General features: G+C 45.2%; 1 protein-coding gene across 3 annotated transcripts in view; it reads right to left on the reverse strand.

The window, feature by feature from the left end:
* Positions 1–14,101, reverse strand: part of LOC135904071 (uncharacterized) — a 592,735-nt gene that overhangs the window by 216,419 nt on the left and 362,215 nt on the right. For 2 of the 3 annotated variants that reach the window (XM_065434658.1, XM_065434656.1), the window contains exon 1: positions 13,733–14,039. The exons of the other annotated variant lie outside the window; for it this stretch is intronic. In XM_065434658.1, coding sequence (XP_065290730.1) covers positions 13,733–13,823 — 91 coding nt within the window. In that variant the 5' untranslated portion in view covers positions 13,824–14,039. Of the gene's footprint in view, positions 1–13,732; positions 14,040–14,101 lie in introns of those variants that run through there. 3 annotated transcript variants of the gene reach the window in all.

A 14,101-nucleotide genomic window follows, 5' to 3' on the forward strand; every position in this document is an offset into this window, starting at 1 on the left:
TCAGTTGAAAGTTCGTCCTCATCCATATCTAGTGTCATCCTGTTGATACTGCTTCATGCTATCCACTCTTGCAACATTTGTGCCCTTTGCTTTCTATTGGTGTTAGATTTTGCATAAGCATGCCCCCCTATGTAATAGTATTTTGAAGTGTAAGGGTTCAATAAAAGGTGATGAACTAAATCTAAGTGCAAGAGCTTTTTTTCTCACCTACAACTCCCATCGAAATGCGACTTCCATGGCTGGCAAATCAACCCCTCGCCTTGTGTTGGCAGCAGAATGCTATAGCCACAGTGGCAGGTGAACAAATTGAAGAACAATATTTCTGTCTATAATTTTTTTTCTTGCCTGTATGTAAGTAAAGTTTGGAATAAATTTGTCATGGCAAAAAAGCCCAGTTTATGGTCTTTTATTGAATAAGCCACATATTGTGTATAGTTGAAATGCAGAAATTTGTTCTGAAATCCTTGGGTGATATATGTTCTTGCAAGTAGCATGGTATTTCATTACTTATAAAAATAATAATCGCAGCGGATATCGTTATATGGATTTACACACTAATATATGTGATCACAAACTTATTAGAAACTTACTAGAAACATGGAAGGCATGTTTCTGCACACTTGATCCGCTGTGAATGTGCAAGAACTGCTTGTACTGGCTGACTTCACTGCACAGTTTTGATTTACTTTTCTTCAGCGTGTCGTTTTATACTGTTTTATCCCCACAAGAACAGGCCGTTTGCCTGCTTTTCGCATTGTTGCACGAGTTCTACATAATTGTGCTGGAGGGTACGTTGTCACTTTGCCTCTATAGCAAGCAATTTAATTAATCTGCTAGCTGTACAGTTGATTACCTTGCAGAGCAAGTGTTCATACAGATGCAGTAAGGATACAAAGTCCGCAACATAGCCTATGTTTATTGGTTTCTGTGCAAGAAAAAAAAAATCTCCAGAGAAGAGGTGCAACTTAGCGTGCATGTAATATTTTATTCAAGCCACGGATTTAATACTACCGTAGCAAATTCATTACGATAGCCTACACTTTTGCTCTGTCAAATTTAATAAGAGGCAAGATAAGCTTTCAAGATGAATCGGGAAATTCATGCTTGAAAACCGACAAGAAAATGCAACTGAACGGTACCGCGTTCAGCGCAACGTAGAAACTTCGGGTACTTTGCTGTCTTGTCATTTGCCCTTGCCGAGGTTGAAATAATTCAAGCTGCTCCGTAAGCGCGATTTTTGCATGCTACTCAACAAAAGAAAATTGTGACGACCTCGTCGTCTGCTGGGGATCGAACACCTCCTAGGACTGACAACTCGCAAAGGCGCACGAAGCAAAGGTGAAAATGCACTTCATTTGCTGTGTAGCGTGTCAACAAACGCATAGCAATAGGAGAATGCAATCTGTACAAGTTTTTTATTCTCCCTTAATTCGCGCACGTACCTAATTCGACGATCCACGTCTCCGCGATTGCACTGCTCGTGCGAGACGCCATCAAAACAAACCGGCGAAATAGCTCCGTTGACAGCTCTCCGCGCAATTTCGACGGAAAATCGCAGCGATCGGTGCGACGGTGCGACTGTGCGACCAACCGGTTGGTCGCAGCCGAAAATCGGGGGGTCGGCACTGCGACTGCGATTTTCATCGCAAACGACGGAAATCGCACTTCCGGTGCGACGAAAATCGCATCATGTGAAACAGGCTTTACACGGCCCACCTTTGACGTTCACAATCGCTGACACGTAAGCGTCTGTTCTGTCGATCTTGTCTTTTTCGAAACAGCACGGAGCGCTGCTCCTCGGCTATTTCGTAATTTTGCCACTGGTTTCCGTCCGCTCATCTGACCACTGGGAAGTTCACTGCACTACACCAGAGTCGAAAGGGGATCCAGGGTTTTCGCGTGATTTCCTAGGTCTTAATTGTAGCGCGAAATACATTTCGTGAAAAGGGGACAAAAAAAAAAGAAGACAGTGAAGCGCCAACTGGCGCTTCGCTGGCACTTTTTGGCGCTTCGATGCCTTCTTTTCCTGTCCCCTTTTCAAGAAATGCATTTCGGGCCACAATCAAGTAAGTCTAAGCACCAACTTGCCCAAGAAGAAGTCATCTTGGCTTTCGCGTAGTGTTCGTTGTAGATCAGGCTACATATTGATACATGCGTGCATGGCTACCGAAAGATGTAGCGCGTTAATTGTAGGGTTCATAAATGATACCTTGTGATAATAATCTGAATACTTCAAGTTTATTCACCGCAGAGACACAAAAGATAATCGTGGGTAAAACGCGCACTGGCCAACACGCACATACACTTGGTATGAGCCCGTCCATGCGAGGCCCTATACTGTAGGCCGGCATGCCTGCCATCTGGGTAGCTTGAGGCATCGTGCTACAACAGGTCGGTATCGATCAGTGCACCTTATTCAGGTGTATCGAGCATATTTCGCAAGAATCATGCTAAATAGTGTGTACGTTTTACCACTCACAGAAACTTGCAAGCAAAAAAAAAAATAAGAAGAAGCCGTGCAAAAGTAAGCACATGCCACGGTGACAGGTACAACCACTGGACTCCTGCAACAGCTTCAGATTATGACATAGTATACGGCGACGGTCAAGGCTAGTAACTGTCCATATACATTATAATCATAATTTCAGTGGATTAGAAAAAAGCAAAGCACAAAAGACTAAGCCTGACGACTCTGGTTACCTTTACGCATGGGTGCATTCAAACGCCAAATAGGTGGCGACACACTGACGTCACCGGATAGGCCGTCTTTGCGGGAAATAGGATCAGGAAAATACCGCCTGTTGTTTTTCGATAGTAATAAGCCGTTTTTCCCGTTCAATAAATTCGGATAACGTTTCGGGAAAAATAATCTACACAACTAGCCTGAAAGCGCTCTTTTCAAATTCCGCTGTGCATGAATTGCGGTGTGTTTCACTTCCATTGCATGCTCTCGACCCCCTAGTAAAGGCACAAATTGTTGTCCCATATGGAGGTTTTCCCACCATCATATTAATTTTTGAAAATCTGTATGCGACACTGCTTCCGTCATAAACAAAGAACTATCACGCTTGTCGTGTTGGCTAAAAACAAACAGCCTCACACTGAATAGTTCCAAAACAAAATATATGGTATTCCGCTCCTCCCCCCTACCACACATTTATTCTGATAACTGTCTCTTGGAAGAGGTTGATTCTATAAAATATGTAGACGTTACATTATGTTTTAGTTTAAGCTGGAATGTGCATATCGGTAATGTCTGCTTAAAGCTGGCATCACAATCATTTACACTTTTGAAAACTGAACGCTACTTCGATACCCAGGTCTTAAAAAATATATTTATTACTCTCTTTTTCGCTGTCACTTAACATACCGTTGTGAATCCTGGGGTTCTAAATTTCAGTTTCATTTAAATCTCGTCATTCTACTGCAAAAACGGGCTTTATGTATCATGTTTTTTCGTACAGCACGTCATCGCAGCCAATCACTATTTCAAGAACTTCGAATGCTACCATTAATGTCTGCCTTTGAAGTAAAAGCTTTAATAGCAATCAATGATACTATATACATTAGCCATCCATTATCTATTACCCTGTTTACTGTACCAACAATTGAGTAACACTAGGAACGCAAACAGCCTTAATTTTAATTTGTCGGCCACGCGTAACGTATACTGCGAACTTCTTATAAAACATCATGTTGCAGAAAATATGGAATGCAATACCACTTGAAATTAAGATAGCTCACAACTTTCTCTAGCAATTAAAGTGTGTGTTCAGCAAAATTCAGCAATGATGTTCTTTCATTGCTTGTCACTGTTCCTCTTCTGCTTCAACTATTATTTAATGCCGTCTATATGATATGACCGTAATTATAACAAAATTGCCGTTTTTGTATATGTGACTGCTTTATTAATCTAGCTTCGCTTTTTACGGTTTTTGTATGCATACTTTCTTGAAGAACTATATTTTTGGCTGTATATTACTGCACATGTCATTAATTAAAATGATTGTTTAAATGTGATCTGATTACTTAGCTACTTGAATGTGCTGCATACTTACTATGTTGCATAATCGTATCTGTGTTGTGCTGCAAATTATGTGTCAACATGAGCCTCGATTAGCTTCGGCTTTTGGCCCAACACATTTCTGGTGTGCTCTGCTTTTGGGGTGACCTAACAAAATGAAATGCAAATGGAAATATCTCAACATAAAGGATGTAACTACACTCGTAGGCGGCGGGAACTTGCATGGACTGCCGGAACATTATCCGAGCAATCTAACTTAACCATTTCCTCACAGTCAACGTTACTAGATCACAGTAGTACGGTTTTTCCATGATCATATAGAACTTATTTACTTGAGTGGAACAGCCAATCTGGCACACCCACTACGGCGTACGGGGGCTGGGTTGCTGAAGAAGCTAGCGGCTCCTCGCACCATCCATTGTGCCCCCTGCAATGAGCCACTAAACACTTCACCAGCGTTCCACATATGCGGGAGAGCTAGCTAAAGCGATAAAGCTGCAGCCTGAAGCTCCGAAAGGCCGCGTCATTCAACGAAGACGCGCCATACGCTGACGCGCTCAAGGACGAAAGCAAAAAAGCGGAAACTCTTTTTTTTTCTTTATCACGCGACGCCCTCCACATGACGAAAGAGAGCAACCAGCGGCCAGCCGGCCAATTTCAGGAAAATACGGAGGAGATAAGACGACGCACGCTCTAAGGGGATTCCGAAGCCTAACAATAAAGACAAAGTACGGAGCAGTCACTACGCACACACACACACACACACATGGTACAAAGAAACAATAGAGGGATAAATAAAGGCTGGAAACCACGCGAGGTGCTTGGAAAAAGTTCGAAGAGCAGCGAGCATAAGAGTTCGTATAGAGTCTGACATTGCCATCCGTTGACTCAAACAACGTGTAAAGAGTGCCTCGAGACGAGGAGAACATGTTATTTTCTCTGGATTCGTTAACGCAAAAAAGTGTTTCGTCTACGTCGGCTGACCAGTGCATAGCGCAGAAGTGATCTCACTGCTTGCACGCTCCTGAGCAGAACCGTCGTCCCGTTTCGACTTGGTGCACTCAAGATGCCTCAAGATGGCTCATCACCCCTCTGCTTATGCGTCCATTGACTCTGATTCGGGGGAAAAAACCAGCCACAAGCTTTCTTTCTTTTTTCTTCCTTTTGCTCGGCTGGATGAAAAGAGCGTTTATTGCCGACTTTCCTTTCAGCGAAGTAAATAAAGAGGGCAGGTCACGTACTCAGATGTTGTTTCGAACGGCACGTCGTTACTATGAAGCAGAATATTAATTCAAACGAAACCATTCATCTTCCTTCCTTCCTTCCTTCCTTCCTTCCTTCCTTCCTTCCTTCATTCATTCCTTCATTTTTTTCCTTTCTTTCTTAATTTCTTTCTTTCTTTTAACGTTTCTCAACCGGCTGATCTTGATTTCTGGGAGTCGGACATCACAGGCTCGTGGCGGTAGATCTAGTATTACATGCGGTCATTAAACGAACGGTCTGAGAATGGTCATCCGATGATGGTACATCAGCTGCAAAGACCGCGGTGACAAAAGCTTTCAACGTAATCATCACTCCTCCTTCGCTGTTCCCTTCGGATGTGTAAATGCGCGTTGTCAGCGCGATGTCAGAGCTCCGACTTTGCGGACCGTACGCATCTCCCGTAGCTGACACATTTCCACGTGCCATTCGTGTCAAGGGGGTAAGTTTCGCGCGTTTCGACGCCTGCCCTAAAACTTCGCGTCGCTGTCAGTTGCAAGAGGTACGAGATTATGCGAGATTGTACCACAGTTTGAGAGAGCAAGCGAAAAGCTCGCTATCACTTTATTGCTAAGCGTTTCTTATTCTTCGCTGTTATTTACAGCGAGTAATTTCAGCTCGAGTATAACGTGACAGAAACAGCGGCAGAAAATGTTTGTGATCAATCAAGACGACAAATTACAATTTCCTAACATGTTCAGATACAGTCAGGCTATACTTTGTTGTGGTTTTCCGTCTGCCGTGCTTTAATTCTCCTTCCTCGGGTGAAAGAAATAAAAATAATATAGGAACGATTCATTGTTGCGCACGTTTGTGGTTATAAAGAAACCAGTACCTAATACTGAACATGTGCCATGCAAACGGGTCTTTTTTTTTTTTCTGAAGCCTGTAAGCACCACCCGACGTCCTTTCGGCTCTAGGGAAAGTCGAACCTGAGAAACGCCGGACGTCCATTCCTCCTTCTGACCTTACTGGTTAGTGCCCATCTCTGTCATGCCCAGGGAAATAAATAAACAAATAAATAAATAAATAAATATATTTGAAACGTCTTTTGCTTTGTGGATCAGTTTTGCAAGCCGCCAATAAGAGCTTCCTGAGTTTCCACAAGCACTTGTGCTTGCTGTAGGACAACGTATAGCCTTGCATACACGCCAGCAGCGATTGCTACTACTGGGACATTGCGCGGGAGCTCGAGAGAGAGAGACGGGAGACAGCTGGGAACAGTGCGGCAATCAGGATATTGAAACGGGGAAACGCGACGTCCCGCATCTATGACGTCACTCCACGCCTAACGAAGCGCCGATGACAACAAAAGATAGGGGTCGAGCAGGAGACGGTCCGGGGAAGCGGATTTCACGACTCAGAGGGGCGTCAGCCAACCGAGCACTTGGGCAGCCAAACATGAATGCAAATAGAAAGGCAGATGAAAAAAGAAAAAAAAACGACAAGCTAAACAAAGTAAGAGAGAGAGTGAGACGCAGGAAACTGTGGCACGCGCACGGGACGGAGACGGAGCGTAAATTAAAGCCGGATCTCCGTTCTGGAGAGTCAGACGCCGCGCGCTACCCCGCCTGCTCACTCGAAAATAGACTGAGACCCGCCGCTGGCCGAGCGAGTCCGCGTTCGGAAGAAACGAACGGGGTGCTGCTGCCGGCAGACGGAGCGGAAATTGGAAGTTCGCGAGCGAAAGGCACGTGACAGAAAACGGCAGCAGCAGCAGGCAGGAGCAGCAGCAGGCAGGAGATCGCGCTGTCGGTTCCGCTTTCGCCGCGCATCGCAACATGCGAGTGCGGGCGTCGGGCTGCATGTTGCCCGCTTTGGTGCGCGTCAGTCGCGTTCTTAGACGAGAACGACAGGACGCTGATGGCCTCCGAAGACATTTCACCTGGTGTGATCTTACTTGCTCAGTGGATGACGCGGCGGATGATGGTGATAAACTCGTCTCGCGGTCACATCTGCCCCTCGTCCCGACAAAGGAAAGGATAAATAAATAAACAAAACAAAAGACTTAGGGCGATAATAGGCATGGTGTACGAGAATTAAATTACGAGCGAAGAAAAGTCCCCGTGCATCGAAAAACAGCGCCTTATGCGCGTGTTAAGCAAATAGTTGATCTTTAACCAGCCACATCGGACCCGTATGTGCAACAGTTCGAATGTCCACATTGCAACTCTCGCTTATATCGGGACTACATTCTGTAACACTGCGCATTCTGTAAACTTCGCAAAACTCACTGAAGAACTGAAAATTCTTAACCTGCTCTGCAGCTCCGCGCATGCTTTTCATAATTCTGAAAATGCAAGAATATGGCCAAACTATAAGTTTTTTATGGAGAGAATTAATTGACACCCGAAGGGTATATATGCATGTATGCTCTATTGGATTGTAACTTGCCTTCCCCGGGGATATATATATATATATATATTCTTCTTATTTATTATAATTATTTATTTTTGCAAGACCAGCGTTTACAAGATGCAGCGCAGCGTATACCATGGAACAGAACAACGCTTATAAATGTAGACATCCTTTCTGCGAAAGCCACACGCCTATTCTTGAGTAGGCGGCGCTTCTAACGACGCAGGTGGCCTATGGTAAAGGCATTTCGCCCAGCACAAGCCATTCATTCGCTTGTCCTTCCACATCATTTTCCGATTCATCCACAATCCTTTTTTCCCTACAGCGACGTTCCCGCGTAACGCTTCGAGAATTCCGCAAAATTATATATATCCACAAGTACAATAAAATTCTAAACTAACAGTAAACAACCGTCCTATTTTGCCAATGGCGATAAAAATCGCGTGCATGCGTGTGTAAATGAGCTGCAGGCAACCCTGTATATTATATTCTTATATTAGCTGTGGGCTGTAAAAGGAGAACATGTAAAAGTAGCGGCGGGAGCTCGGCTGGCAGGAAAGGCGACGACACTGGCCAACACGGCACGCTGAACCATGGCCTCCGAAATTAGGCGCTGACTGGAGAGCCAAGGCTAAGCTTGCTTTCATAAGTACAAGCAATGTAAATCACAGGTTTCCTTGCTCTCATTTATTTCGTTCCTTCTTCTTCTTTATTTCTTTTTTGGAAGCCAAACATCCATGTCAGCACACAGAACTGATGACGAAATCTACTATATTATCTGCGCGCGCCTTAGCCGTCATCCGTAAGCTGCGCGCACACACACACACACACACACACACACACACACACACACACACACACACACACACACACACACACACACACACCGACATGTACATAGGTGCGGTGACTCAGGGAGTGCTCAAGGACTTAAGCGTTCCGCTGTAAAGCAGAAACTAGCGGGTTCGGTTCGCATATATAGTAGAATATGTCGCCCTATTACATATCGGACACGATTTTCTGGCAGCCTGTTGCGCGCGCGTATCCAACACCGCCTCTACATACAGAGCAAACACAGTGACGCGACCTACAGTCCGCGCGCGTGACACACGAACACATGCGTGTTTCGTTTAGCGCAACAGCCTGTACGCTCGCCCGTACATCGCCAGCAGCGAAGGCCCAGGACCAGATGTCAGGACACGCGGCACGACAATCGAACGGCCTCGTTCTGAAGACGCTGACAAGGGGGCACGGGATCTGACTGTATACAGCCTTGCCCAATATATAAGCCACCCGGCGCGCTTTTGGCTTCGGTCCAGGGAAACGAAAGGGGTAGCGCGTCCGCGGCTGTAATAACGGACGAAGCAAGGTATCGGCGAAATTTTGAGATGCATACAGGGGAGAAAAATTCAACCGAATGTCGTGAGAGAAACCATGGCGCTCGCCTTGTTTTCGCCGAGGTGCACGCAAAAACAAAATAAATAAAGAGAGAGAGAGAGAGAGAGAATAAAAAAAACAATAATAAGACGCCATTGACGGCAGCCGGCCACGAGCGAACATTTATCAATTTTGATGATTTGCTTCATTCATAAAGGACGTTGCACGTGCACACAATTACAGTGAGAAATAACGCTCTCCGTCCCATAGTTCTCTGCTTTGTCTAGAGATGTGAAGCATTCGGAAATATTGAAAGCGCGAGCAGAAATATTAAAATTACAATACAAGCCTAAAGTTACAAGAAAGAAATGAATGGAAGAATATAAATGCGATATCCTAGCATACTGTTAAATAAAACAAAACGCTGACGACGACACATGCAAGAACGTTTTTACTGGTTACGAGTGGGAGCTAAACTAAGTGGGAGGGAGCGTAACGTCACGCAGCCAGCATTCGCAAATGAACTCCCCGTAAAACAGACCCCTTCGTTGTTTTTTTCTCTCTCTCTCCCGTGCCTCCAAAAGTTGGCCCGACACGTGACCCCGCGCGCTCGGCGGACCGTGTTTTGTTTCCTGTCTTTTTCTTTTCTTTTTTCTTCCCCCCCTCCCACCCACCCTTCCCCATGCGGAGGACGAGTGTATGCGGTTCCCGCTAGGTTTTGATCGATGCGCATATGTTCGGGTGTTTACCAACCGCGCTGTGCACATTTTCTCCCGATGTGTTTGTGCAACTTCGGTTTGCTCGTTGCAACGTAAACATTTATCGGCTGCCAGGCACGAGGTCACGGGCTCGAATCCTGGCCATGACGGCCGCATTTCGATGAGGGCGAAATGCGACAACAGGCGTGTACTTATATTCTTAGGTGCACGTTAAAGAACCCCAGATGGGTCAAATATCCAGGGAACCCCCACGACGGCGTGCCTCATAGTCAAATCGTGGTTTTGGCACGTAAAACCCCATAATTTTAACATTTATCGTCTTCGTTTCCACGTGCGTGTTCGCCAGCGCCACCTTGCTCTCGCACCTGTTGCGTCTACTTGGAGGATCGCGCGCCGACTGCGGCAGCGGAAGGCGCTCAAATCTATCGCATCGTGAACACACGTGTTGGGACGACTCTTTAACGCGTTCGCTTCATTGCTACAGTGCGACGAGAAATGTGCCGAGGGCGGTGTAAAGGAATTAGGGGGATGTGGTGATTCTGGTGAAGGGTTAGTGAAGAAGTGAGACGAGCAGTCTAGCCAGGGAGCGGAGGAGGAATCGCGCACCTTCCAGCGGCGCGCGCGCGCAAATATCATTGCGTTTACATCATTACATTGCAGACCCTTTCACTGTTTGCAAACATAGGCCCTGGACGACTTCCGGTTTTGCTCACCGACGTAGCCCGCTAAATCTAGCGAGCAAGAGAAGCATTGGCCGCTATGTCGAGTATATATAGAGTAGCGCGTTAAAATCTAAGCCCGCCGGTTCTCAACACTTTACCTCAGTAAATAACGACTATTTTACGACTCAACATTACCGCAAGTTATACGAGAAACTCGAAGTATTAATACCAAAGCATTATGCGCATGTCTTTTATCTCAAAACTTAAAAATAGACTTTCTGCACACTGGAAGAACTTAAAAACACGCTTTGCGTTCCGGCGCAGCTGACTGATGAGGCCCGTGACCGGAAGTTTCTTGGGGCCGCTCTCTCGCTGCTGTTATCGCGCGAATGAAAAACGTCATACACAGCCACCTGTGCTGTACTCCTAAAGACGTGCCGGTGACCGGTTCTATACCCCGCGGAATTACGCAATGAAACAAAAAATTGTACCTAAATGTCCTCACTGCAACAGGAGTTCACCTTCCAGCGCATCATTCATTTATGAAAGCAAGTTTCCTTTGTCTTGCTCCCAAGGTTTTGGCGACTCTCCTCGGCAGGTTTCTTCCCGAGTAAAGTGGACCGATCCCGGAGACCAGTGTAACGAAAACTGGACCGATCGTATATTGCGTAGCTATAAGGAATGCGGTGACACGTGAAGGGATTTACATGGAGTGAGAGGGAAAATGCGGTGAGGAGGGAGCGGGGCAGGGGGGGGGGGGGGGGGGCGAGGGCGGGTTCAATGAAGCTTGACAGCGATATAATGATTATCGATGGTTTCTGCCGCAATTTTTCTGACTTCACCCTTATCACGTGGCGCTCCTTCCTAATATTTTTTTTTTCGATCTTCCTTCACGCCTTTTGCATGCAACCATGAAAGCTACTCTCTTTTTTTTTCGGCAATGGAGAATATATATATATATATATATATATATATATATATATATATATATATATATATATATATATATATATATAGAGAGAGAGAGAGAGAGAGAGAGAGAGAGAGAGAGAGAATGGCGCGCTGCCTATTAGTCATTCAACGCAGTTTACACGGACACTATGTGGCTCTGCCGTGAATTCCATTCAGGTTACTGTCGTCAAACATCGTGGCGAAATTCGTACTTGAACGGTGGCAAACAACGGCTAGACATAAACAAAGTTCATGTTACCGCCCCGCTTGCGGCCACTGTTGTAGGAATATGGAACCAAGAACCAAAAGGCTCGTCTAAAGCACCATCATTATTAAAACGAAGAAGTTTGTCAGCTCAAGCTGCGCAAACACCGCAACCGCCATTAGAAAACGACAGCATGAATTGTCTTCAAGAGAAATCACGAGTCAACAAAAACAAAGAACTTTCCCTGGAACTTCCCTTGATAGAATAAGACCTAATGTCAAGCCAAGCTTGATGAGGCGTTCGAAAGTGCGATCTATGTCGCCTATGATTTTATTTATTTATTTATTTATGAATTACAGCTAGCCTGAATACCAGGTCTTAGGTAGGAATGTGGGTAACAAAGGATTAAGTGAGTAGAATGTCATCAAGAAAAAGAAAGGAAAGTATCTGCAAGGACAATTCCATACATACGCTTAGTAGCATTGTAACATAGCAAACATCGACATAATTAAGACGAAAAAAATGTTAGTGGTACGCATTCGTCAGTTACAATTAAGGAAGCAACCACACGCGAGATTTTCTCTTTTTTTTTCTACTTCCAAGACACTTTTTTGTGCCAGCACGGCGGGTCAAAATGAAACTACAAAAGAGAGTGCAACGCTTTGACAAACAGACGGAAGAACAACACAGCACACATTTGTCCTATGTCTCAGCTTTCACGCTGTGTAAGGTCAAGGATTAATTCTATTCTTAGCGCCAGACTAAACTTTCTGAGGCTTTGTTCCCTTGTTACATCCGCAGAACATCCCTCCCTAACAAGTGATATGGGTGTCGAGCTGGGTGCTTACAGCTTAGCGGAACAAATATGAAGATATTGGGCACCATATGACCTAAATAATATTAGATAAGATTATGGTTGCCATTTCATTATTTATCGCCAATTGTGACATCATAGTAGATAATTGTCTTTTTTTTTTCTCAAGGGCGAAAAAATATATAGTTTCCTTTCCTAAATACTGCTCTTTTTCCCCAAGCCCTCGCCTCTCTAGTTGTATAGTACAAAATGTTATTAAATTTGTAACGCGAGTATTTTTTGGGTCTCTAAGCGCTACGCGTTCTACGATGACCCATTCATTCACTCGTGATAGATCGAATGTGCACGATATTTTTAACGTGTGCGAAGACTAGAATTCCAGGTCTCTTGAGTTTTAAATCGAAAAGAAAAAGCGACGCTAAAAATTAAAACGAAGAAAGAATAAAAAGAAAGAAGGGAAGAAAGAAAGAAAAAATAGGAGCCTGTGGCCGTTCAATCGTGCGTTTTCGTCCTTGCCATTGCCTACATTAATTTTCATTTCGTTCCTTTCATTTTTATTCAGATCTTTAAACTCAGCATATGACAAAACAAACGCTTAATTTAACCTCATGCTGCAAAACAACAATACGAATGGATAGTGTCCATTTTCTATGGTGTACTAGTAGTACATTTACAAACAAATCCACGCCCTCTCGAATCGGATAGGCGAGCCGACGTTTTGTCGATTGCCAGTTACGGAACACAATCTCTTCTTATGATAGGCGCGCAGAGAGCACTCACTTTAATTCATGCATAAATTAATGTTTTGAAGCCTTATGAAGTCCCCTAATCTCGTTTATTTTTTTTTTATTTTTTCAGTTGCATCCCTTCACATCGCGCACTTATAGCGGCGCAGGATAACGAAATCTAGTTTTGACTTGCGGCAAACGTAAAATAAGCGAGGCGCTGTCATACAAGAAGGCGACCGCGCGAAACACGCGGAGAGAGCGATATGGAGACTCCGCATGTGCAACGGGACCTCCTGTTTACGAAGGGGCATCGCGAAAAATATATAAGTGGGTCTTATGCCGTTGTATGCATATCTGTGTCGCGATCGAGGAAAATTTGGTCTCCTCTCGATGAGCGCACGCATCAACTGAGGCTGGCCGGTGCGGAAGATGACGGATAATCGTGCCTTGCTCGGAAGTCACTCACCCCTCCCGACAAAATCGAAGATACGGACTCGCGCTCCTCCAACGCCGCATGCGCGGAAGCAGCAAGCGCTAAGAACCGCGGCTCCATTCACTAAAAAAAGCAGAGGAACCGCATGCTTCTCTGCGCCGATGGAGAATGTTATTAGTACGAATAGCACCGCACACTCACCTAATCCCAAGTACGACCGCATATTGTAATCCACCCGCGGAGGCATCGGCGGCTTTTTGCCGAAGCCGAGGTGCTTGAGGATTTTGGCCATCGCCCGTTGTTAAAAAGGGAGGCCGGTTAGAAGTGCACAAATAGCTTGCAGCCGCCGAGGTCTCACAATGCACGCGCGGCCATCGGTCACACAATCCGTGAGAAGCCCGGTGCCTAGCGCCGGTGCCCGATGCGTTCTCTTTCAATTAAAAACACGACGGGATGCACTTGACAGCTCCAGCACACGCACACACGGGTTCGCGTACGGACAGAAACAGGATCGGATCCGCTGGTTCTTGTTTTGGCCGCCAGAGACGCAAGACTGATGCGTGTTTAGTT

The sequence above is a fragment of the Dermacentor albipictus genome, chromosome 1, assembly GCF_038994185.2.
Source record: "Dermacentor albipictus isolate Rhodes 1998 colony chromosome 1, USDA_Dalb.pri_finalv2, whole genome shotgun sequence".
Lineage (NCBI taxonomy): Eukaryota > Metazoa > Arthropoda > Arachnida > Ixodida > Ixodidae > Dermacentor > Dermacentor albipictus.